This window comes from Neoarthrinium moseri, assembly GCF_022829205.1.
Source record: "Neoarthrinium moseri strain CBS 164.80 chromosome Unknown scaffold127_Wmoseri_CBS_16480, whole genome shotgun sequence".
Lineage (NCBI taxonomy): Eukaryota > Fungi > Ascomycota > Sordariomycetes > Amphisphaeriales > Apiosporaceae > Neoarthrinium > Neoarthrinium moseri.
Genome location: NW_026055241.1, coordinates 17,167 through 39,438, shown reverse-complemented (window position 1 = coordinate 39,438; position 22,272 = coordinate 17,167). Strand labels below are relative to the sequence as shown.

The window sequence follows — 22,272 nt, the reverse complement described above, 5'->3', positions numbered from 1 at the left end:
AGTGAACCTAACGCCACAGATACAATGACACTTCATTTTTGGTAAAGACACTAGGCGGGGGCATGTTGCTCTGAATGTGGCCATGGGAAGTTTGCCTGAGATGATACACTGTTTTCTTTTATTTATCGTCTCTGAATGATTTGAATAGTAATAGCACTCTCATTTCTGTGCACGGTCGTAGAAATTCACTTCTATGACAATGGATTCAAGTACCTACGTAGATGTAGATACTTAGACTGCTGATACGCCACGAAGTGGCTTAAGGCCCTGTGGCTGGCGACACAGTGCCCTGTTACACAGGCTGGGCCGACAAGCCATTAGTACTCAGCCTCATAAACGGAAAAGAAATTCTGTATTTATTATTATTTTACATTTCAAGATACCTCAGACGATATCAGCTACCGAAGTTCTGAACTGCTGGTGTACGACACATGCATGCATGACGTCCCATCATGACGACAGTACTTGAATGTTCGACCATGGGTTATATATCAGATAAACCATCTGCACCTTGACAGCCAATTTGTAAGAACGTCAGAAAACTAGAAGTAGTGAAACTGAGAAAGGGTTCACAAGAAATCTGGCCAAAATTACCACTCTGGCATTATAAAACATGGCCAGTATAATAGAAGAGCCTATGATACAGTGTGGTTGAATTGCCAAATTGGCATCGACAATTATTGAGGGAAACTGTATACGCCATGTATCATGATTGCATCCTTACCCACGACTTCGACGCTCTTTTGGTCTGAAATCCATTGACATGAGCTAACTCTCTACACGGGGTATATGGAGAAGATAATACTGCCGAAGCCAATGGACTTGTACGCTATCTTAAGCACTTGGAATATTGAGAAAATCTATGTATGACTATTAGGATGAGAGTACTAAGATATCATACGTAAAGCAATATCTGAAACAGCAATGCAAGGACAGGGTGGGAAATGTCTTAGAATACAACGGAAACATAGCAACATTGCTCGGGGTCAGAGTCCGAGGGCATGCTGGGTTCGTACAAGAGCAAGTTACCAAATGGCAGACACTCTGATACGAAGCCAAAATCGACCTCTAAGGTCATTCATCGCCATCGTGCTTTGTGACGATAGGATTAGTATTTATAATGTAATCAATGCATTCAATTAATATTAAGGTACGGACCACTTATCCTGCGCCCGGTGGCAGACCATAACCATGTTTTTTTATTCACATGTACATCCCAATTCTAATTAGCACCCCAACCTAATGGAGCGTGGATGCACAAAATTTGGAGAAATGGCGTTTGCAGCATGTGCCGTCACTTAGCCGCCGTTGCCACCATACCGCCCAGAGGCCAGATGTGCGGGGAAGTTTCATCAAAACCATCTGCCGTGACCAATAGGCAAATGTGATAGGGCAGGCCAAATGCATTAACCATACGGGGATTGCTGCTGATCCGGGGTGCATGTGCCAGGATGTGACCAAAGAGCTATAATATAATCCGAGGCTCGCATGGAAAGTAGCGACGTGGCCATCAACTTCCCAATACTTGTCCGAAGTCGACAAAGGGCAAAAGTGATATCTATTAGAAAACAAAGACAACCTGTTTATCAGCGTAAGGAAAGGCATTGGAGCCATGGCCCACGTTCCGCAAGGAGATGTAAAGCTGAAGGCGCACTGGCGAGCATTAGCTGCCGCAACGCTCGTGTCACTCAGTTCTTTCCAATATGGAATTGACTTTGGCATAATCAGTGGTCTGCAGGCTATGGATCCTTTCTTGGAGGTGAGGCACAGTGACTCGCTCTTATGGGACGCTCAAAACTAACATCTACGAGGTCTTTGGAGAGCTGGGCCCTGATGGGAAATGGAATATTTCGCCGGAGCGCCAGCAGCTCATATCTTCGCTGATGATTCTTGGAGCCTTCATTGCCTCCTTCTCGGCCGGTTTCACCTCGGAATATTTTGGGCGCAAGATGTCACTGTGGATTGCCTGCCTTGGGGTTGTGATTGCCACCGTGATGATGCAAGTCACCACAAGCATTGGTGTCCTGTATGCCGGCCGACTGATTATCGGTCTTGCCAATGGACTGCTCATGACACATTGTCAACTTTATATACAGGTAAGTGTCGGAGGTGCGGCTGGAGCGTTGTGCTAATGGGAGTCGTAGGAAACCCTTCCCGCCAAATATAGAGGCATGGGAATTGCGATGTTTTCGTACTGGATTTCCCTTGGTTAGTTCGCTGGTAGTACCATCATGCCACTCGCTAATTCGTCCTCAGGATCTCTCATAGGAACTATAATTGACTACCCCGCCTCGAAGGACCCGACTCGAAACGCGTACATCGTACCCTTGGGCATTGTGTACGTCGTGCCCGGTGTCATCTCCCTCGGACTTTTCTTTATACCCGAGTCGCCAAGATGGCTGGCCGGAAAAGGCCAAATATCGAAAGCCGAGAAGTCTCTGAAATGGCTACGCCCAAATACCTGGGCAGTTGCTGAGGAACTACAAGAGATGGAAGTTGCTTTGGCCGCGGAAGCTCAACTTCATTCAAAAACCAATTTCATTAGTTGTTTCAATGACCCGGTTGATCGACGGAGAACATTGCTTGCCGTGTTAGGACTAACGACGCAAGCTGGCTCGGGCTCCATGTTTGTAATATGTGAGCCATCCCTTTTTGTGGCTCTAGTCAACAATTTGCTGATGTTTTGCAGCGTATGGCACTTATTTCTTCAAGATGGCAAACGTAGGCGATGCTTTTCAGAACTCTTGCATCTTGACTGGAGTTGGTGTCTTTGCAATGCTTCTCAACACCTTCCTGGTTACACGAATCGGATATCGCCGGGTAATGATGATGACTGGTTTTGCTCTTTGTGGAATCGCAATGTTAGCCATAGCTGCTGTGTACACGGTTGAACCTGGGACTCAGAAGACTGGGAAGGCGATCGTTGGGTTATCCATCATCTATATTGTTGGGTATAACTGGATGATAGCTCCGTACGCCTGGCTATGCGGAGGAGAACTGCCCTCCCAGCGTCTGCGGTCCTACACTTTCGGCTTGGCCACGGCCATCGGTTTCCTTTTTGCGGTAAGTTTGAGAGACCGTTGATATACTGGCCGTGAATAGTGCTGATAGAGACCAGTGGCTAACAACTTTCACGGCACCATATTTTATTAACCCGCTTGCACTTAATTGGGGTCCGAAGTATGGGTATATCTGGGCTCCCTCATGCGTCATTTGTATGACGTGGATCTTCTTCTTCCTGCCCGAAGTCAAAGACCGGACTTTGGAAGAAATCGACGAGATGGTATGTCTACCTTTTCAGGAGTTGTAATCATCACTAACTGACTGGAATAGTTCGAGGCCCGTCTGCCGGCCAGAAAATTTCGCGGGTATAAGTGCACTGGTATGCATGCGGTACTCGAGGAGAAGACGCACGATATCAAACCACAGACAAGTCATGAAGAAGGCCATGTCAGCACACCAACTTCCAACGAGAATGGCGTTACTGAATCGCGTGTCTAAATTGGAAATGAAAGGAGAAGTTGGATATGTATTCGGACCATATATGCATGGAGAACACAGCGGCATTTACGAAGGCGGCGAGTACAGATAGAACGGCAAGCACGGGGAGAAGGGCGATTACAGCAAGCTTGCATGAACATGCTTTATAATCAGACAAAAATGTGCATTTCTCTTTAGCTAGTCGATAATCTAGGATGGTGGATCTATTGGACTGTGATCTCTTTCGCAGTACTGTCGTACAGTTCTTCAGCATGCTTCTCCGCATCGTGTTCGAATATCCAAGTCAGACGTGGAAACTGGATAATTTCAGGATTCTCCTTGACCTTGCTCCAATCTGTCTTGTGCCACATATCTCTAGTTGACTCACCGGTCTTCTGGGCTGCCTTAACTCGTTCGTATCTGATCTTTTCGTGAACCCTGACAGACAACGGAACATTATCTTTTCCTCCCCGCCGGAGGCAGGTCGCAATCGTGACGCCATCCTCAATGGCTTGAGCAGCACCTTGGGCGCTTGTAGGGAGGAAAGGATGAGCAGAGTCTCCAAGTAGGAGAATCCGTCCGCTGGGACTGACCCAGGTAGGCAAGGGGTCTCGGTACACCAGTTTCCAGTCAACAAGTCTATCCTCGGGCGTCTTGGATATAATCCGAGAACACATTGGATCCCAGTCTTTGACAGACTCAAGTACCTCGCTCAACTTGCCGGGAAAGCTCCACGACTCATCAATGTCGTGTTCGTCGGGATGGGTCAACACCCAGCAGCAGTCGGTCCCATTCTTAATGGTGCTGAAAAGGAAGTGCATGTCGGGACCAATCCACCCGTTGAAGGTGTCTCCATTATTGCAGAACTGGGCTGTTTCCGGATCAGAAATCATGTCCTTGTTCGAGAACCATGATCGCCAAACAGCGTAGCCGCTACTCTTGGGTCTATCCTCATAGCCCAAAACGGACTGACGCGCCTTCGACCGGACGCCATCTGCTGCGATCACTACGTCGGCTGCAATCTGGCACGCAGTTAGAATACTTCTTGGCGGGGTCTTCGTATCAATCTGACGTACTCTTTCTCCTGTCTCCAGCAAAATTCCAGACTTATCTTCATCCTCGAAGTATGTTCGGATCTTATTGCCAAGATGAATGGGGATGCAGAGCTGCTTTGTGGCATAATCATACACTACCCCGTGAAGCTCTCCCCGATGACCATTGAAGTTCGGAGCAGTTTCATCCAGTTCTGGGGTCTTCTGGTTTAAGACGATTTCTCCAGTATCATATTTGTGTATATTGAAGCCGTAGGCTCTGAGGTCGATACTGTACTTCCGCATCTCACGAGCGACCTCGCCATTGTTCCACCGGTGGAAGATCCGTCCTGCATTGGGGCCGAAAGTGATAATATCTCCCAGAGCTTTCAGCTCAGGGAATGCTTCGTATATCTCAACATCATGCCCGTTGCGGTGGCACTCTATCGCCGCACCGAGGCCCCCGAATCCTGCCTGGAATCAGCGCACCATGTCAAAGGGTAGGTCAACTTTGCTTTCGTACCTGCTCCCACCACTATTACTTTGATCCCAGTCTTGGGTCGCTCAGTTGAGCCGTTCACAATTCCGTTAGCAGCCATATCAGTGGCTGACCATCACCCGCAAAGTTGCACTTCAAGAATGAGCCAGTAATTTTGACATGCAGCCCCGGTGTCGAAATGTGCTGTGACGCGGGATTGTATCTCATACGGCGTCCAGAGCACCTCGGCAGATCTCTTCCGTTTAAACCAAGACACTTGTACCTCTTGGCGTTACTCCTTACCTTACCTGCTGGAGATTCTGCTTGGGGAGTATGCGGGGGTGGGGGCATCATGCGATCGCTGCGAGGTTGGTCAGCACCCCAAATGCCTTGCCGCTACCCCGACAAGTTCCAAGCGAGGTGCCATCCGACTGTGCTATTCAGAGCCCAACGCGTGAAGCCATCTAGGTGAGAGCTGGGTTACTCCGCACTTAGGCTAAGCTCTTCTCAGCGCCGTGCATCCCCCAGCTGACGGGGCTGGGGCATGAATTCCCGAGGTAGGCGGCAGTTACACAAACTACAACTCTGAAGGGCGTCGGGCGTAAAAAAACTCCCTCCCAGCATTGCATTGGATCAGCACTAAGTCAGCTCATCGCTCTGTATTGAAAAGACTTGTGCAGACGAACTTGAGAGCTTTGACCAGTTTTGCCGCGGTCCTATTCAACTGCCCCTCCACCAGAATGGCGTCCAATGAGAACTGGGGAGAGGCGACGTCTGGATTGGAAGTGGCCAGAGTCTTCTCTGATCAGATTCGAGGAAAGAATGGTAACCCAAATATCGAATCCCATGGCCCTACGTGGAACGCTAAGGGGTTCAAGTTGTGATTACCGGTGTTGCGCCGGATGGCATTGGAGAATCGACATCCATCGCCATCGCATCGCAGAAGCCATCAGTGTTGATCCTAGCATCACGAACCAAAGAGCGCATGACGGCTGTAGCTGAAAAGATTGAAGCCTCCTATCCTGGTGTCAAGGTGCGGGTAGTGGTTCTTGACCTTGCATCCCAAGCATCGATCCGCAATGCCGGCTTGGAAACGGCGGAATTGGTGCCAAAGGTGGATTTGCTCATCAACAATGCAGGGATATTCGTGATGCAGTCGAGACAGTTGACCAAGGAGGGTCTCGAGATTCAGTTTGGGGCAAATCATATCGGACACTTCCTGTTTACAAAGCTTTTATTGCCCCTTTTGAAGGCTGGGGCCAAAGATTCCGCACCCGGTGCCACTCGAATCATTAACTTGAGCAGTCAGGGTCATCGTCTCTCACCAATTCGGTTCAGTGATTACAACATGGAGGGCAAACAGGTGCCCGCGGAGGAAGCCCCAGCGTCTCCAATGCCCCCGGCGTTCGGGAGGAGGATGCCAGATGGATACTTGCCTGTCATAGCTTACGGACAGTGCAAAACTGCAAATGTTCTGTTCAGCCTCTCGCTCCAGCAACGATTGAAACCATTTGGCATAACCTCTTACGCTGTCCATCCAGGTGGTAAGTGAATTGAAATGAGGCAGAATAGGATATCCCACCGAATAAGAAGGCTCAAGCTAACTGAACCTCAAGGTATCCACACACAGCTTGGCCGGGACGAGGACGATGAACATAGAGCAGCCATAGCGAAGGGAATATCGTATTGGAAATCGCTCGACGAAGGATCATCAACAACACTGGTCGCGGCCTTGGACCCAAAGCTCAACGGCACGTATGCCGAGCTTCCTTTCGCACCCTGTGGCTGACGTGTTTGTAGATAATCCCGGCATCTTCCTGTCGGATTGCCAAATCAAAGCCCCCGCTGCGCATGCGGCTGACCCAGTCGCTGCGGACCGACTTTGGAAATTGAGCGAAGAACTCATAGGAGAGAAATTCAGTGCGCAGTGATAGACTTCAGGCCGAGCATCGGGCTGAGGAATGATGGATGCTGATTCGTCCATTGAGGGTGCGATCAGTGAACGACAACCGGGGCCTGCCTGGGGCTGTTGATTGTGCTGGTGGCCGCGTATGGTAGGACGGTCACGTCGACGTGGAGGGTGAGCATTGCGTCATTGATTTCTTGCGTTTTATTCCTTCTTCCATTCCAGATGCAGCCTTGTGTTCTCACGTTGTGTCCAGAGACAAAGCTGAGGTTGAGACGGCTGAGGATCGACGCTACACCTGGCCACTAGCAGACGTTGAAAAACGCACCACTGCAAGCCAATGCTAAATTAAGCAACACAACGCCTCGCTGTGAAAGCCATAACCGTGCAGGCAACGTCGATCAAATACCATTTTGCTTTGATTACGAAGATCATTATTGAGTCGGCTTGTTATTTATCCTCTCATTTTCTATGTCTCACGTAGATTTCCGCCAGGCTCACTGGCCGTGGTGTCAGCATTGGGGCACCCAGGCACAAATTTCCACGTCATTGGATCAGTCGGGTACCATTGAGGGCGCCGAAGATCCTTCACGACGCCATTGCCTCATCCTTTGGGGTCGGTGGATGCCACCGAAAGCAGCCTAGAGATGCTGCCAGCAAGTTTCTCAAAATGAGCAATGTCAGTTTCTTAAAGGGTTGCTGGTTTGTTGCGGATCTTTTAGGTGTCGTTTGGGCAATTTCACTCATTCACATTCCAGGACAACTTCGTTCATTATGAGATTCTACTTGTTGGCAGCAGCGCTCACAGCTGTAGCCAGCGCTAAATCAGTCACTATTCCTGCCGGCGACACTGAGTTGCCGTCGGGTTGGAGACATGAGAAACGTGCCAGTCCAACGGAGATAATTGATCTTTCAGTTGAGTTGAATCAGCCTCGACTAGCGCATCTGAAGACCCGACTCGCCGCCATCAGTGACCCGAGCCACGCGGAATATGGGAACCATTTGACAAAAGATGAGTTAGCAGCGTATCAAGCACCAGATGAGAATGCGGTGCGCTCGATTTCTTCGTGGCTAAGAGATAGCGGTATTCACGATGCGAGAGTTTCGGGAGCATCTATAAAATTTCGGTCAACCGTTGGGCTTGTCCGAGATCTCTTGAACGCTGACGTTGGGCATTATTCTTTCGGAAGATCCTCGATGCACCTACGCGCACGATCATACACTATTCCTGACCACCTAGCTGGGGACATTCGATTCATCCACCCCTTATCGCACTTTGTCAAGCCGGCGCGCTCTCATTCCAAAGCGGGACGAGAGAGTCGGTCGGTTTCTGGAAGTCTGCAACGCAGCGATGTGGTGCGCCGGGTTGCAAAATATCGGCCCTACAAGCTGGCTGGGCGCCAAGATCAGGGAAATCAGAATCAGCCTTGTCCTGACGGTGTCACGCCAGACTGTCTACGAAAACTATATGGCTTACCCAACTCAAACGACACCAGTTACAGCACCGGCCCCTCCCCAGTGCGCTTTGCGGTCGCCGGATTCCTGGAACAGTACATACACTACGATGATGTATCAACATTCATGAACAAGTATGCCCCTGGTATACAGACCAAAGGTTATAACTTCAGCCTGGCGCTGTTGGGTAATGCTACTAACCCGCAAAGTCCCAACGAAACAGCTGGCACGGAAGCTAGCCTAGACTTGGAATACGCAATGGCACTCGGTTATCCTACCAATATCACATACTGGGCCATGGGTGGCCGGGGTCCAGAGTTGGATTCTAATGGAACCCTTTTGCCCGTCGGGTCTCCGGAAAACCAAAACGAGCCTTTCTTAGACTTTTTGCAGTACTTCCTGGGCCTCCCTGACAACGAAGTACCGCATGTCATTAGTATCTCGTACGGCGATGATGAAACGGGTATTCCCTTTGAGTATGCCTCAAAAGTCTGCGATCTGTTTGCACAGCTAAGTGCTCGGGGTACGTCCGTCTTCGTGGCTTCTGGTGACGGTGGAGCCAGCGGGACGGGACACGGAGAGTGCTACAGCAGAGACGGGCAGCGTCGTAGGATGTTCATTCCAGTGTTCCCGGCCAGTTGCCCCTACGTAACGGCTGTGGGTGCAACAGGTTTTGCGGTTCCACTCGAAGCATCACTGATCAGTGGCGGAGGCTTCAGTAACTATTTTGCGGCTCCTGATTTCCAGAAAGGCGCTGCGGACGAGTATATCAAAGCCCTAGACAAGGCACAGTTGGGTTACTATAACTCGACCGGCCGTGCGATCCCTGATATCAGTGCACCGGGCGAGTTGTTCGTGGTACAAAACGGAGGGGAAGAGCAGTCTGTACGGGGGACAAGCGCCAGTACCCCTGTAATCGCGGCGCTGGTAGCACTGGTCAATGAAGAGAGGATCAAGATGGGAAAGAGTAGCACTGGATGGCTGAATCCGTTGTTGTATAAGCCTGAAGTACGCAAAACACTTTTGGATGTTTCTTTGGGGAGTAACTACCCATGCATATACGACAAGAATGATACAGTTCCTGGATTTGCCGCTTATGCAGGGTACGACTGTGTCACGGGTCTAGGAACTGTAGGACAGTTCAACGACTTCCTTAGGGCTTTAGTCTAGATGGTATAAGGTGGAGTTCTAGGAGTTTGGCGTTGCAGCAAAGCTAACAGCATGTTTTCCCCTCTTATCTTCGGTGTATTCGCCTGAAACCTTCTTTACGATAGTGTCGGTCCCTTTACCGAGACAAACTGATACAGCCAGTCGAACTGTCTTCTTCGAAGATACCACCATATATGATACCTTCATTAATCCCGGCCTCCTGTTCACCATTATGAACAATATCATCTCCCCCGTTGAGACCTTTCTTCAACAAGCCGAAATGGAATTGACCCTGGCCGCTGACATCATTCGCAAGTGCATCGGTTTGCGCAACAAGTGCTTGGCATCCTTGAGAGTAGAATACTTGGGTTGTACTAACCACATATTTTTGTTAGTGCCAGTTTCATTTGTAATCATCACATCCACATACAGAGAACCAAAATCGAGCGTCACTGCAAAGTTGTGGAACACGCCCGCCGTGAAGGGTGTACTGAACAAAGTTTGAACCGGGTTCGAGTTGACGTTTCCAAAAAGCTGGAGAGTGTCGGGATCCGGTGTATTTTGGCCGAGAATAGTACCCGTCTTCAACACAACCTGATTGGTACTGAAATCGCTGCTCTCTAGGAAGACCAGTTGGTACTCGTGAGTCAGGTTCAGGGGACGGTTAGAGTCCTTCTTCAAGCTGAAGTGCAAAGTCTTCACGCCAGTGGTGGACGCGTCCGTGCCATTGTTACTTGCTATCAGTAGCTCTGCACGACGGAAACCATTCTGAATGTTGGTCGCACTTGGTGCAAATATAGACTCGTCACTGTAGGATCATTTAGCGAAACGGATGCATCCTTGTCGACACTAGGACGTCCTCACTTAATAGTAACCTCAACCGGCACCGTCCTGTCATCAAACTAAAGGCGTTCAATCAGTTGAATATTACCGCTAAGCATATAATGTTGGCCTACCAGTGACGAAAGGTTGCTCTGTAGTTGAACAACCTGGCTGAGAGTCAAATCTAGGACGGCTTAGCGCTGGAAACTTCATTGTACATGCCAAGGCAATTGCACATACTCTGCCCGAAAACATTATCCGGGTTGAAGACGTTATTGGCCTTGTCAAATGTTGCGGCAACGAAGTTCGATGGTACCCGACCATCGAATTGCAGATCGCACTGTTGCGACGCAACAAGCAGCGGCAAGGCAGAGCACAGAAAAACGAGGGAAAGACGGCCTGCCATTTTCAGACTAGATGGGAATGAGTGAATATGAAAAAGAATGACAAAGAAATGAGAAACAAAATGTAACAACGACAAGATTCATATCCCTCCAAGTAATGGACGGGGATTGGCACGTTATATGGTCAAATGGCAAATCGTCTGGTCCCAATTTCAGTTTACCGCGTGCGAGCTTGGCAGGAGAAAGTTCTAACATCGGACGAAAGTCAAAAATGTGGTTTTACAGGCTCTGCGGCATGGGCCTGGGTAACCAGTCCGGCTTAGCTGAGAATATTCTGGCGGGAAGGCATGAAGCCCCTGGGTTTCGGCAACAGCCGACACGGTGGGGCGGCAGGGGAGATCATACACCAGCGTCTCAGCATTTTGGCTTCCACCACTGAACCGTTACAGCGCAACCTTAGGGCCGAAGTCTAAATAATTCATTTCCGCAGCTTCAACAGCAAACTCTCGGGCACTCGGGCGTCTTCGGCCACCGCATACCTAAGATGATACAAACTTAGGAGTACGCCTGACATTATAGTTTGTCTCGCAGAGCTTTTTAGAAACGCATCATGAGTCTGAAATTCTTCAATGATTCTACAGCATACGATGACACTCTTTCTTCTAGCCAGCTTCACAAGAGGCAATTGACGCTATGTTGCATGGGGATGCTGTATAAGTGGGGGAGTGGGAGCGTCCTTGGCTCGGTACATTGGTCCACAGTCTTAGACAATGCGCTGACTGATATCTGAAAAACCTAGCTTCCAGCTAGGTCTCCTCTCCGTATTAAGAATCTCTATAAGACCGTATTCTCGCGGCCGAATCGTCCACAGAATATTGTTGGTCACGAAACACAGAACGGCATATTGGATGGAAGAGGTGCATCAAGAGAGTTACCGGCCGATTATGCAGACGAAAGGGGGATGTCCATCTGTCTGGAATAATAACACGAATATCCTGCGCTGCTTGTGTAAGGAGAAGACTTTTTACAATCATGGTCCCATTGTTTCGGAAACGCATCGAAAAGTCATAGTCCTATTCTGGATGATGCACCCTGCTGTGGTTTCACAGCTCATTGGTGGCTGCCAGTAGATACTGTTGTCACGAATTCCAGAGCATCGGACATTCTTAGAATGATATCCTGTAAATTGTTCCAAAATCTTGAATATGGTAGAGACTATTTTGGCATCAATAGCACAGTGCCTCTAACCTGATCTTGGGGGTGGAATGGGTCATGAGCCCAACAACGCCCAAAATGGGGTCCAAGGAACTTCGTGATATTGTAAGTCATGTGAAAATGATAAATGGAATTCCCCCCCCTCGAATGTGACTTGGAAACAATCAATAAAATGCCGAATCGAAATAAAGACAGCACGAGTCGTATGGTGCTACCCTTGTTGATGCCTCCAGTTTCATAACATATCGATGCAGTAAGAAACGCTTAATCATCCAACGTGAACTCCAACGAATTTCGGATATGACCATCCTTGACCTTGGTTTCCTTAATCTTACCAGTGTCGTAATCATCGTGGTAGGGTCCAGAAATCTTGCCAAAAGTTGTGTCGCAAAGGCTCTTGAAGACTTCCTTCTTGTTATCGTCAGGTTTCTTCACAGTAAGTCATCGCTATTGCTCTTCTCCAGCTTCTTGTACGCATACTCAATGGCTGATTTGGTTCCTGCTTCCGAACTGACTTTAAAACGCACCTTCTTGAGGGCTTTGATCTTTTTACCATCCTTTTTTGTAAATAGATACATCGCAATATGTATTAAATAGATAGGTCAAAGGATTCCGCACATAGCCGTTTCATTTGAGTGACGGCCTTGTACGCAGGACTAAGCTGGCTGTGAAGAGAAGGCAGGAATGTCCTGGGCTGGAAATTCTTGCAAGCGTGAAGCTACCCGTTTAGAGATGGACGCTTTTTCACTCAGAAGATGCCTTCAAGCAAGCTGCAGATCAAGTATAATCCACGAGTAATCTGTTAGCAATAATCCATTCCGACAGCAGTATTGGACCAATAGTAGGTCAGCATACGCAGTGTATCACATACTTGGCCCCAGTGATCTCAACCAGTTGCGCAGTACTCCGAGGATGCACTTGGTTGATCATGGGCTTTCTATAATTAGCGTCCAGTTGCCCCTACCTATGTGCGCGCCATCGTGCAAGCCATTTCTTGATCCCGGGACAGTGTTACCTCACTTCAAAAGCACATGCCCGTGGCGTGGACTTCTTTCAATGCTATTTACAGGTTACCGTAACCAAACATGCGCCTCCAAAATCATCCATGCATTAGATTGACTAATTGCTGTAGCCGGCCCAATTGAAGGCGATGTTGAAACTATCCCCGCTTGGGGACTGGGAGCTGAGCAGAGAGCCAAAATTGATTATATGATCGATCTACCTAACATTGATCCTTTGGTGAGGCTTGGACCCGTATTTTTGCTTCCAGGCGCAATGCAAAGTCGCGACAAGTGGCTTAGCATGCCTATAAATTTCTTCCGAACCCTCCGGGCCCGAGTATCTGAACTTGCATTATTTTAGGAATGTCGATCGCTGTGTTTTTTCTTCCCGAGTGGGGAGAGGGAGGGGAAAATTACGTCACAAGGCAACAGGCAGTGAGTTCACATTATTCCTCACCACAGGTTTGACGATTGTTCAATTGAAGTTCTTCCCAAGTTTGCAAACGCCACCGAATTTTTTGAAACCGCACCAAAGGCATTTTTTGCATTCTGACAACCCGTGCAAGCAACGCAGAATACACTTACTTGGTCTTCCTGCCGACCTTTTTCACAATGTCCTCCTTCACTCTTTGCTCGCTAGGGGGACCACAAGGGCGCTGAGATTGAAGCTGGTTTGTAGTAGGTTGATACAAAGCTCTACCCAGACTAGGACTTGCTAACGTGGTTCAGAACAAGTCTATAATTACCTGCACCTTCATTGCCGAGATACTGCAGAGACGGCGTATAGGACTAACGTATTAACCATAATCGGGGGGTCAGATCACTGCATTAGTTGTCTTACCTAGAGGGACAACCTACGAAACGCCACAAATCCGAACTCAACACCTGGGTCCGAATCCGATACTAAAAACATCCATTATTATTTATCATTACATATACATAGATGTATGTAACATACTACGATCAATCAGGATCATCAGATGAATTCTGACGTGGAGCATCGCTTTAGCGTGTGATTATTTTGAATGCATGCATCCTACAATCACAGAGTATCACCAAAGCGAATGGACTCCAATATGTAACTCATACCCATTCTCTTATAATATATCGCTTTTACCACATGGGCGAAATCGTGTTTACTTACCGCCTTTTAAGACCTGAATTCCGCTGTCTCGGCGAGATGGTGGGTCTCCTTCAACAACGGAGCAGGCCAAACGGGTAGAGTGGGTGCCCCGTAGGCTAGCTAGACTATGTAGATAAAGCCCCCCCTGGCAATCCGCTTGTGCAGCACGGCGTAGAGTACGGTCTGAGTGAAGATCAACAGAATGACCTCGGCCTGGCCTCGGAAGGCAGCGTTTTATTGGTCATATTTAAGGAGTGTGCGTCGAAGCATTGGGGAAGGAGGCAAGGAGTACCCTGTAACGTTGCAGTATTCGGTCCATCAGTGGACCATTAAAAGTTACATATGTTGTCAGCTTACATCTCAGAGCCTTACAAGTGGATACCAGTCGAGGAATGCATCGCAGATGTCGAACCACTGTGCCGGAAGCCCCAGTGCGGGTTGAGTGCTCCGCACCACAACATCATCCAGGATAAAAAGGCTTGCACTCTCAACGTACAAAATTTGAGGGCTCTCAGCTCTGCGTCCGTACATCCCACCGACTTCTTTGGCTGAACCGACCATATGACATGGCAGAACTCGTACCCAACAAGACGTGGGTCTTCAAGGAGATTCCCACTGAGCTTCCTCAACTGGGTGTCCACACTGCCATCGAGGATAGGCCTCTGAGCCTGGTGCCCCCTCCCGGTGGTGTAACTGTGAAGCTACTTGAGGTTGGGTTCGATCCCCACCAGCGGGATCGCATGCGAGGACCAACATTCCAGAGCTACGTACCCGGATACGAATTAGACCAGCCCATTACCAATTTCGCCGTCGCTAAGGTCGTCCGCTCAGAAAATGAAGGATTCAAGGAAGGGGAATTGATGCAAGGCATGATGCCAATTGCGGAGTATGGCATTATTCCAAAGGAGCTGATCGAGGCCAGACCAATGGCTGCGCCTCTCGTCTGGAAGGTCGAGAACAAGTACAACATCGATCTTAACCACTACCTCGGACCTCTGGGGCTCGCTGGTATGACTGCGTGGAACTCATTCTATGGCCTGGTAAAACCAGAGAAAGGTCAAACGATTTGGGTCAACGCCGCTTCTAGCTCCGTGGGAGAGATCGTTGTTCAACTTGCCAAGAAGGAAGGCATGAAAGTCATTGCCAGTGTGAGCTCCGACGACAAGTTGAAATATGTCACCGAGGAGCTGGGGGCAGATGCGGGATTCAATTATCGTAACGAAAAGATTTCCGAAGCGCTAAAGAGATTCGCACCTGATGGTTTGGATGTCGTTTACGAGAATGTGGGCGGAGATCACTTCCAAGCCGCCATCGAGAACATGAAATGGTTTGGACGCATTATTGTTTGTGGCATGGCAAGTCTTCCCTCCTAACAATAATATCCGTACTAAGTGCGGCTAACATTATAAAGGCATCTCAATACAACAAGTCGATAGAGGAGCAGTATGGTGTCACTAACCTGTCTGAGATCTTCCGACGTCGTATTTTGATCCAAGGATTCATCTACTGGGATCACAATATTTACCCTCAGAACATCGACAGCTTCAGAGAGAATATGCCCAAGTGGATCTCTGATGGGTCAGTCAAATCCAGGTACACGAGATTCGAGGGTCTCGACAATTCTAATGACGCTTTCCTGTCTATGTTCACTGGCAAGGCATTTGGCAAGGCGGTGCTCAAAATTGCCGACAACTAAGTAGGCCTTCTTAATACAAGTCACTACAAATTGGCACTCAGCTGATGTCATGATGAAAAATCCACGGCACTTGAACAAAAGGTTATCTTTACCACATATGGCGCATCGTTTCCACTTGGGTACACGACCAAGAAGCGAAAGAAGGCTTTGCCGAATCCGATACATAATGACCCATCCACATGTCCATGTTATGATAGAAATATCCTCCCAAGGTTTTCCCCGAACTTCATAATGCAATGGACACCAGGACGAACGATGCAGTCTTATTCACTGCCGAGTTGTAGTCAGTGAAAATGAATTCAAAGAGACCATAGCGCGAGGATTATACCGGTTGGTTTTACTTTGATGGTAAAAAAAAAAATTCAGCTGAAAGCGCGGGATTTTTGATTTACGAAAACAGTGGTCATGTGTTTGTTGGTTTGCAATATAGAGCAAAAAGATGACCCGAGTAAAAATGTCCTCGGCGAGGTTCGAACTCGCGGCCTTCAGATATCTTGAAGTTATCAAGTCATACATATGAGAAGTATGAGACTGACGCTCTAACCAACTGAGCCACGAAGACTATTTCGTGATGATTCGCTGGGGCTTATTTGATGCTAGTAAAGTAGCGTAGGTACTACGCTTGGCAAACCTACCACAACGTCCAGGGTTCAAAGTGGAGCTATGCCCCCCTACGCCGATGAGGGGTTCACTAAGTCGTGCACACAAGGATGACGGCACAGTGATGACTTACCTCTACTGTTAGGTTGCATACCCAGTCAGTGCGTTTCTGGATAAAATTATTAGTATGGTAAAGAACTCAACGGTCCTCTATCCAGAATGTTGTTAGATGCATTCAATGCGGCATGGGAATGAAGTAGCGCGATGACAAGCGCGCAAAAAGGTTTATTATTTGAATAGCGGTGTTACGTTCCATTGCACTACATATCAAATGTGATTTGATTATACCGCCAGACTAGCATCTGTTCCACATGCTCAACACCGCCCTCAGACACATGTGTCCCTCCTCTTGTTGCAAGAATTGATCCAGAGGCTTCAGGGACAACAGCTCAACAAGCAATTCCGGAGATTATATAGATTTTCGTTCTGTTTCAAATGAGAATGGTTGACAATCCGCCTATAGCAAATGTGTATCCAACTTCGAAAGGCCAATCCAGCAACTAAACACTTGGTGATCCTTGGTATGACTATATGCATCCTTCCACCCGTGGGTCTACAAGCAAGCAAGGTAACCTTAGTAACGAAGAGAGTGACCAGGAGTAGGGCGCCTTTCGTCAAATGCAGGTGTTCTGCTAAGCGTTCCTGGACTATGCTATCGTTGGTGATGGTTCCTAGGTTATTTCGGCTGTTGATATCGGCAATTCAACAATTCTCGATTTCACTACACCTTCTTGGGCCGTTCCGTATACAAATTTACAAATACGACATGACACGCTCCGAAATGCCCCAGGACAGGTACGTTAATATATCTTTAGTTCGGCCTGTGGTTATGATTGGTCAATTCGGGGCAGAGGCTGTCACATTTACCCGCTCGGAGGGTTTCCACCATTGCCGGATCAGCCGCTTCATGTCCGGGTGCCTGGCCGTATCTGCAGGCTGTGTCTTGGCAAAATTCATGGTTACTTCTTCGGAGGCAAACTTATCTCCTAAGCCAGTATAAATAACAATATCTGTAGGCTGAGACAAAAGCCTTCTTGATGCATTGTGATGTACCATAGATATCCCCTTTTCCAGTGCAGTCAACGCTTACGACAACTTGACGATGGTTGCTTTCAAGGCAGTCCTCCTCATTGCCGCTGCGCTCGGTGTTTCGGCGCAAAACACAACTTTGCGCTACATGCCATTTGGAGATTCAATCACTGAGATTGTTTGTTGGCGAGCAAAGCTATGGGAGAAGTTGCAGTCGACTGAATGGGCGGGCGTGAACTGGGTGGGTTCTGGCAAGACGGAAAACAACTGCAAAGACACCAAATACGACCGCGACAATGAGGGTCATTCTGGGTTCCTCGCCATTAACATCGCGAACAATAAGCAGTTAGTCGGGTGGCTAAAAAATAATCCGGCGGATGTCATCACCATGCACCTTGGCACAAATGATATCGTGCAGCAGGGGAAATCTGTTACTGATATTATTGCTGCTTTCTCCACTCTAGTACAGGTTATGAGAGACAGCAACCCTAAAATGAAGATCATAGTAAGTATCCCTGAACCTGGGTGGCCCTTGATGTTAGCTCAGACCACTGACTCGAAAAGGTTGCCCAAATTATCCCCATGGGTCTTGGCAGCTTCAACACTCAAATTCAGAATCTGAACAAAGCGATTATACCTTGGGCACAGGAGAAGAACTCAACAGATTCACCCATCTGGGTCGTCGACCAGTACACCGGCTTCAGTGGCAGCAGCGACCTGCGAGATGGTGTTCACCCGAATGATTCCGGTGACACCAAGATGGCCAACGTTTGGTACCCTGCCTTAGTCCACGCATTTGAGGTTGCCAAGGCGGGCAAGGCGGCAGTTCGCGATGTGGAGGTTCCTTTCACTGCTTAAAAAATGATGCTCTGACTGTGAATCTGAGTCTAGTAAAACAATAAAAGCTAGCTACTCTTTGATACCGGTTAAATCCATCGGTTAACGTGATCACAAACTTCTATTCTCAATAAAGGTGCTAAAGTATTGCAATTCCCAGTGTCATCTCAATAAGTGCACTCGAGATCTTGACGCAGAGCAATCGTTGATGTGAACTCCGTGTCTCCCCCAGACCAAACTCAACCGGCCTACGCCGATAGTCGGGTGGTTGTCATCCATACTTCTGGTTTGCTTCTCAGGAGACTCAGAAAGTGAATATCACAATTTAACGCGTTCTTGTGAGGCCCCTAAGTTTACATGACCAGTCGAAATAGTACTATTCAGTTGATCGCATGTTCTTGTAACTGTCTTGAGTTTTTTTCTTTTTTTTTTCTTCTTTCTTTTTTTTTTCAGCAAATAAGTCTCTGATGGGTACATGACGTGAAACTCTAGACGACTTCATTCTGTGTCAAACCAGATACCAGGATGAATTAATACTCGTTCTAATACATGCCGAAGATAGAGGCCTGTTAATTGTACAAGAATGAAGAGGTGACTTATCTGTGGTGTGCTGTAATGTGAAGGAGTTGACTTCCTCTAGCTTCAACCCGTGTAGGATAAGCTGGCTGTCAATCACGACAATGCCAAATGTTTCTTGAAATACGTCTTTGAGCCGAGTCATGGCTAACGAAACTAGTTGAAACGAAAGAAGCTGAGGCTGCGCATCACTTTCTGTGTTCGTGGCGAGAAATGACGGTAAAAGCCACAGTTTTACGGTCCGCTGGGGTTGCCGAATCAACTGCTCTGCCGTATGCCTCTCATGGAGGTTTTGCTTCGTCATAATACCTTAAAAATTACCTATACATAATCAGGTTCTCGACTTGCCCACTTTCTGCTGAGCGATATATGGAGGCAAAAATCATTCCTCTACGACATCTGAATGCATTGGAAGTGCCCACTAGCCTTGAGGGGAAATGCCAGGTAGACCGTTTCTGATGGAATTGTACTATTCAACGCTCCAAAAATACCGGCCGGCCGATGACGAAAAAGGAAAAAAGTTGACGGAAGTCACAAACATCACACAATCGCATTTGATGTGCAATCGTCATCAACAAGTGGCTCCTCGCCTCTATTCGCCCTCCAACGATTTGTCGCCTCCAACGCCCCCGGCGACCCTTTAACCAACCAGCCCCATTTCCTCAAAAATCCTTCCGACATCTCCCATCCCGAAATATCCCAAGGCGGCGACCACGCAATGAATCCACGACGCTGGATCTCCCCATCAGGAAAGCCCTCATACAGGCCGCCGATGCAGTCGGCCCACAGCTCATCCTCGTCGAAGGTGCCGGCGGCCCGGATTAAGCGGTCTCGTCCCTCAGGACACGGGAACATATCGATCCAGTCGCCGTGCGGGACAGTCTGTTGTAAGGTAGTGGGCAAGAGTGTTGACGGGAGTAGTTCTGGCTTGGCAGGGTAGGGGATGACGTGAATCACTTCTTGACCGCAGTCGAGCGGCGTGAAGAGGATGCCCGAGATTAGAGTGCGGTTGACGGCCAGGGCGCGGAGGGTGTTGTATTGGAGGAGTGTGATAAGGTGGTCTGGAGATAGAGGAAAGACAAGTTTGAACTGCCCCTTTCTAGGTTTATCTGGCAGCAAGGGTTTTCTCGCATTGTATAGATGCTTGACACGGGATGCTGGAACTATGGAGATCGATTCCTCCTTGATATCCCAGCAGTTCACCCGTGCTTCGGATTTGATCAGTGACCCGGTTGTGGGACTGGATGCTTCGGTCATCTTTGCGAGAGCTTTACGTTTCCCTGTTGGACGGTTACTTTCGATCATTGAGTATTCCTTGACCGGACCGATCCTGGTTCCTAACTTGGACGCAAGATAGTACAAGGCCTTACTTACGATATGCCCTTGTGTTGAGTCTAGTCTGTGCCCGTCGGCGCGCTGCGCCATCCTTTGTCCCAGTCCAGTCATCTTCCCTGCTGATCGCCTGTGCGCGATAAGTAAGTTAAGTCGTTTTCCTGATTGAACGGGGCCTGGTACGTACCTCGGCCAATTGTGGCATCAAAGCGAGTTCGATGCATGGTGCTGTTGAGTTTGCTGGTTGATACGCAACAACCATGGTGCTAGCCGTCGTTCGAATCGCGGTGATGGTCAGATTGGTAATGAGGAGGCAAGATGATTCGGGTCGGACAAGGCGGTTTATGCAGCCTGCTCACAATGACTGCTCGCTAGGATCCCAGAGCTGAGGCGCAGCCAGACAAGGGTCAGTGAGACGGTAAAGTATCCGAGGTCGCTATTACCAGTGTTTAACTTGAGTAGGTCTAGCGTCATGCAGGCTGCTCACATTTCGGACCAGCATCACGACCTCCAGCATCACACATGTACCACTTGGTCGATTGAATGCGGACTAATTGGTCCAAGGGTCATGCAGCCTGCTCACGATGTCTGATGCTCAGAACAACATCCAAGATGCAAGTACCTCGGGCATTTTCAAGAAGAGCAATATAAAAGCCGTAGCAACTCCTGGTTTTCGACGCATCTGTTCATATCATCTAGAACATAACACTCAGTCCACAGCATTGACTCATAAGTCTCTGGATATTGCACCTCAACATATTTTACCTAAGTACTCAGTCTCAACATGACTTTCCATCCGGATACTCTCCCCGATCTCAAGGGCAAAGTTTTCATAGTCACAGGTGGGAATTCCGGCATGTAAGCCTCCTCTCTCCCCTGTCCTCTCTCCCCTCTCAGCCCGAAAGGAGATCGCTAATTTCACCAAACCACAGAGGCTACTGCACCGTAGTCCGACTAGCAGAACATGGCGCTCATGTTTACATGTGCGCCAGATCTGCAGAGAAGGGGATATCAGCTATCACCAACATCAAGAAATTGAATCCTTCAGCCAATATCGACCTCCTACAGATGGACCTCATGGACCTTGCCAGCGTCGTCGCAGCCGCCAAGCATTTCCTCACCCTCGAAACAGCCCTTCACGGCCTAATCAACAACGCAGGCATCATGGCGACGCCCTTTGAAATGACCAGGGATGGGCACGAGGCCCAGTGGCAGACGAACTACCTTGCACACTGGATTCTGTCGGAGCACCTGCTTCCTCTGATGCTGCGGACCGCCAAAACACTTCCTCCCGGCAGTGTGCGCATCGTTAACCTTACTTCATCGGGTCACTTGGCGGCACCCAGGGGCGGCATCAATTTCAAGGATCTATCGCTCAAAGATGGTGGCCCGTGGACGCGTTACGGACAGAGCAAGCTCGCCAACATTCTGCACACCAAGAACCTGCACGCGACGTACGGCCCTGGCTCTCCCAGTGCGCGGAACGGAGAGGGCGAAATCTGGGTTTCTTCCGTGCATCCAGGTGTAGTTGAGACGAATATCGCCACGTCGGTGGAGGGGTCGGGGTCGGGCATGATGAGTGTTTTCTCGGTCATGCGCATGTTTGGATTAATATGGCCCGCCGATAAGGGGTCGCGGACCAGTGTGTTTTGTGCAGCGAGTCGGGATATGAAGGCGGAACAGAGCGGCACCTATCTCGAAATTTTCCAGCGATTTGGGGAGCCGTGGTGGCAGAGCGGTGCGGCGAAGGATGGGAAGCTTGCAGAACGGTTGGAGGAGTGGACTGGGAAGGAGATGAGAAAGGAAGGATGGGTTCGGTAATGGAGTCAATTGGTTTCGGAGTCTTGTTCGATTATAGTTCTAGAGTTTTTCTCGTTCTTATACTGCTACAGGTCCTTGCTTTTCTTCGCCACTTAGAATGTTAAGTGGTCTATGTTTTTTCACATTCGAGAAAACTAGAAACACTCACCCCATGACAGAGACAACATCAATGCCATTGACACAGTAGATGCAGCTCCTGTCTCCAGCGCACCAAACCATGGTCGGAATAGAGAGTTCGGACGGGTGTACTCACTGATTTGTACCAATTGTTCGAGCCCCATCTCAATAGACTAGAAGTTGCTATCGCGAGGTCTATA

The 22,272-nt window shown here is 48.7% G+C and overlaps 9 protein-coding genes across 9 annotated transcripts; 6 read left to right on the top strand and 3 right to left on the bottom strand.

Moving 5' to 3' along the window:
- Positions 1–1,612: 1,612 nt before the first annotated feature.
- Positions 1,613–3,501, top strand: JN550_013658 (uncharacterized protein; the record flags this gene model as incomplete). The annotated part of the gene is made up of 7 exons (XM_049312270.1): positions 1,613–1,759; positions 1,812–2,096; positions 2,145–2,208; positions 2,257–2,637; positions 2,690–3,063; positions 3,119–3,283; positions 3,334–3,501. The coding sequence occupies 7 exons, from the start codon at positions 1,613–1,615 to the stop codon at positions 3,499–3,501; spliced, it is 1,584 nt and encodes a 527-aa protein (XP_049164383.1).
- A 203-nt stretch (positions 3,502–3,704) lies between these two features.
- Positions 3,705–5,110, bottom strand: JN550_013657 (uncharacterized protein; the record flags this gene model as incomplete). Its single annotated transcript, XM_049312268.1, has 3 exons — positions 3,705–4,502; positions 4,557–4,981; positions 5,035–5,110. 3 exons carry the CDS (start codon positions 5,108–5,110, stop codon positions 3,705–3,707), a joined length of 1,299 nt encoding a protein of 432 aa, XP_049164382.1.
- Positions 5,111–5,729: 619 nt separating this feature from the next.
- On the top strand, positions 5,730–6,778 carry JN550_013656 (uncharacterized protein; the record flags this gene model as incomplete). The annotated part of the gene is made up of 3 exons (XM_049312267.1): positions 5,730–5,814; positions 5,868–6,533; positions 6,606–6,778. The coding sequence occupies 3 exons, from the start codon at positions 5,730–5,732 to the stop codon at positions 6,776–6,778; spliced, it is 924 nt and encodes a 307-aa protein (XP_049164381.1).
- An 891-nt stretch (positions 6,779–7,669) lies between these two features.
- JN550_013655 (uncharacterized protein) lies at positions 7,670–9,520 on the top strand (the record flags this gene model as incomplete). The annotated part of the gene is made up of 1 exon (XM_049312266.1): positions 7,670–9,520. The coding sequence occupies one exon, from the start codon at positions 7,670–7,672 to the stop codon at positions 9,518–9,520; it is 1,851 nt and encodes a 616-aa protein (XP_049164380.1).
- Positions 9,521–9,635: 115 nt separating this feature from the next.
- On the bottom strand, positions 9,636–10,727 carry JN550_013654 (uncharacterized protein; the record flags this gene model as incomplete). The annotated part of the gene is made up of 5 exons (XM_049312265.1): positions 9,636–9,873; positions 9,930–10,307; positions 10,364–10,401; positions 10,456–10,505; positions 10,562–10,727. 5 exons carry the CDS (start codon positions 10,725–10,727, stop codon positions 9,636–9,638), a joined length of 870 nt encoding a protein of 289 aa, XP_049164379.1.
- Positions 10,728–14,570: 3,843 nt separating this feature from the next.
- JN550_013653 (uncharacterized protein) lies at positions 14,571–15,700 on the top strand (the record flags this gene model as incomplete). The annotated part of the gene is made up of 2 exons (XM_049312264.1): positions 14,571–15,347; positions 15,416–15,700. The coding sequence occupies 2 exons, from the start codon at positions 14,571–14,573 to the stop codon at positions 15,698–15,700; spliced, it is 1,062 nt and encodes a 353-aa protein (XP_049164378.1).
- Positions 15,701–17,462: 1,762 nt separating this feature from the next.
- On the top strand, positions 17,463–18,247 carry JN550_013652 (uncharacterized protein; the record flags this gene model as incomplete). The annotated part of the gene is made up of 2 exons (XM_049312263.1): positions 17,463–17,894; positions 17,954–18,247. The coding sequence occupies 2 exons, from the start codon at positions 17,463–17,465 to the stop codon at positions 18,245–18,247; spliced, it is 726 nt and encodes a 241-aa protein (XP_049164377.1).
- Positions 18,248–19,342: 1,095 nt separating this feature from the next.
- On the bottom strand, positions 19,343–20,396 carry JN550_013651 (uncharacterized protein; the record flags this gene model as incomplete). Its single annotated transcript, XM_049312262.1, has 3 exons — positions 19,343–20,082; positions 20,177–20,264; positions 20,322–20,396. 3 exons carry the CDS (start codon positions 20,394–20,396, stop codon positions 19,343–19,345), a joined length of 903 nt encoding a protein of 300 aa, XP_049164376.1.
- A 522-nt stretch (positions 20,397–20,918) lies between these two features.
- Positions 20,919–21,955, top strand: JN550_013650 (uncharacterized protein; the record flags this gene model as incomplete). The annotated part of the gene is made up of 2 exons (XM_049312261.1): positions 20,919–20,992; positions 21,067–21,955. 2 exons carry the CDS (start codon positions 20,919–20,921, stop codon positions 21,953–21,955), a joined length of 963 nt encoding a protein of 320 aa, XP_049164375.1.
- Positions 21,956–22,272: the final 317 nt, after the last annotated feature.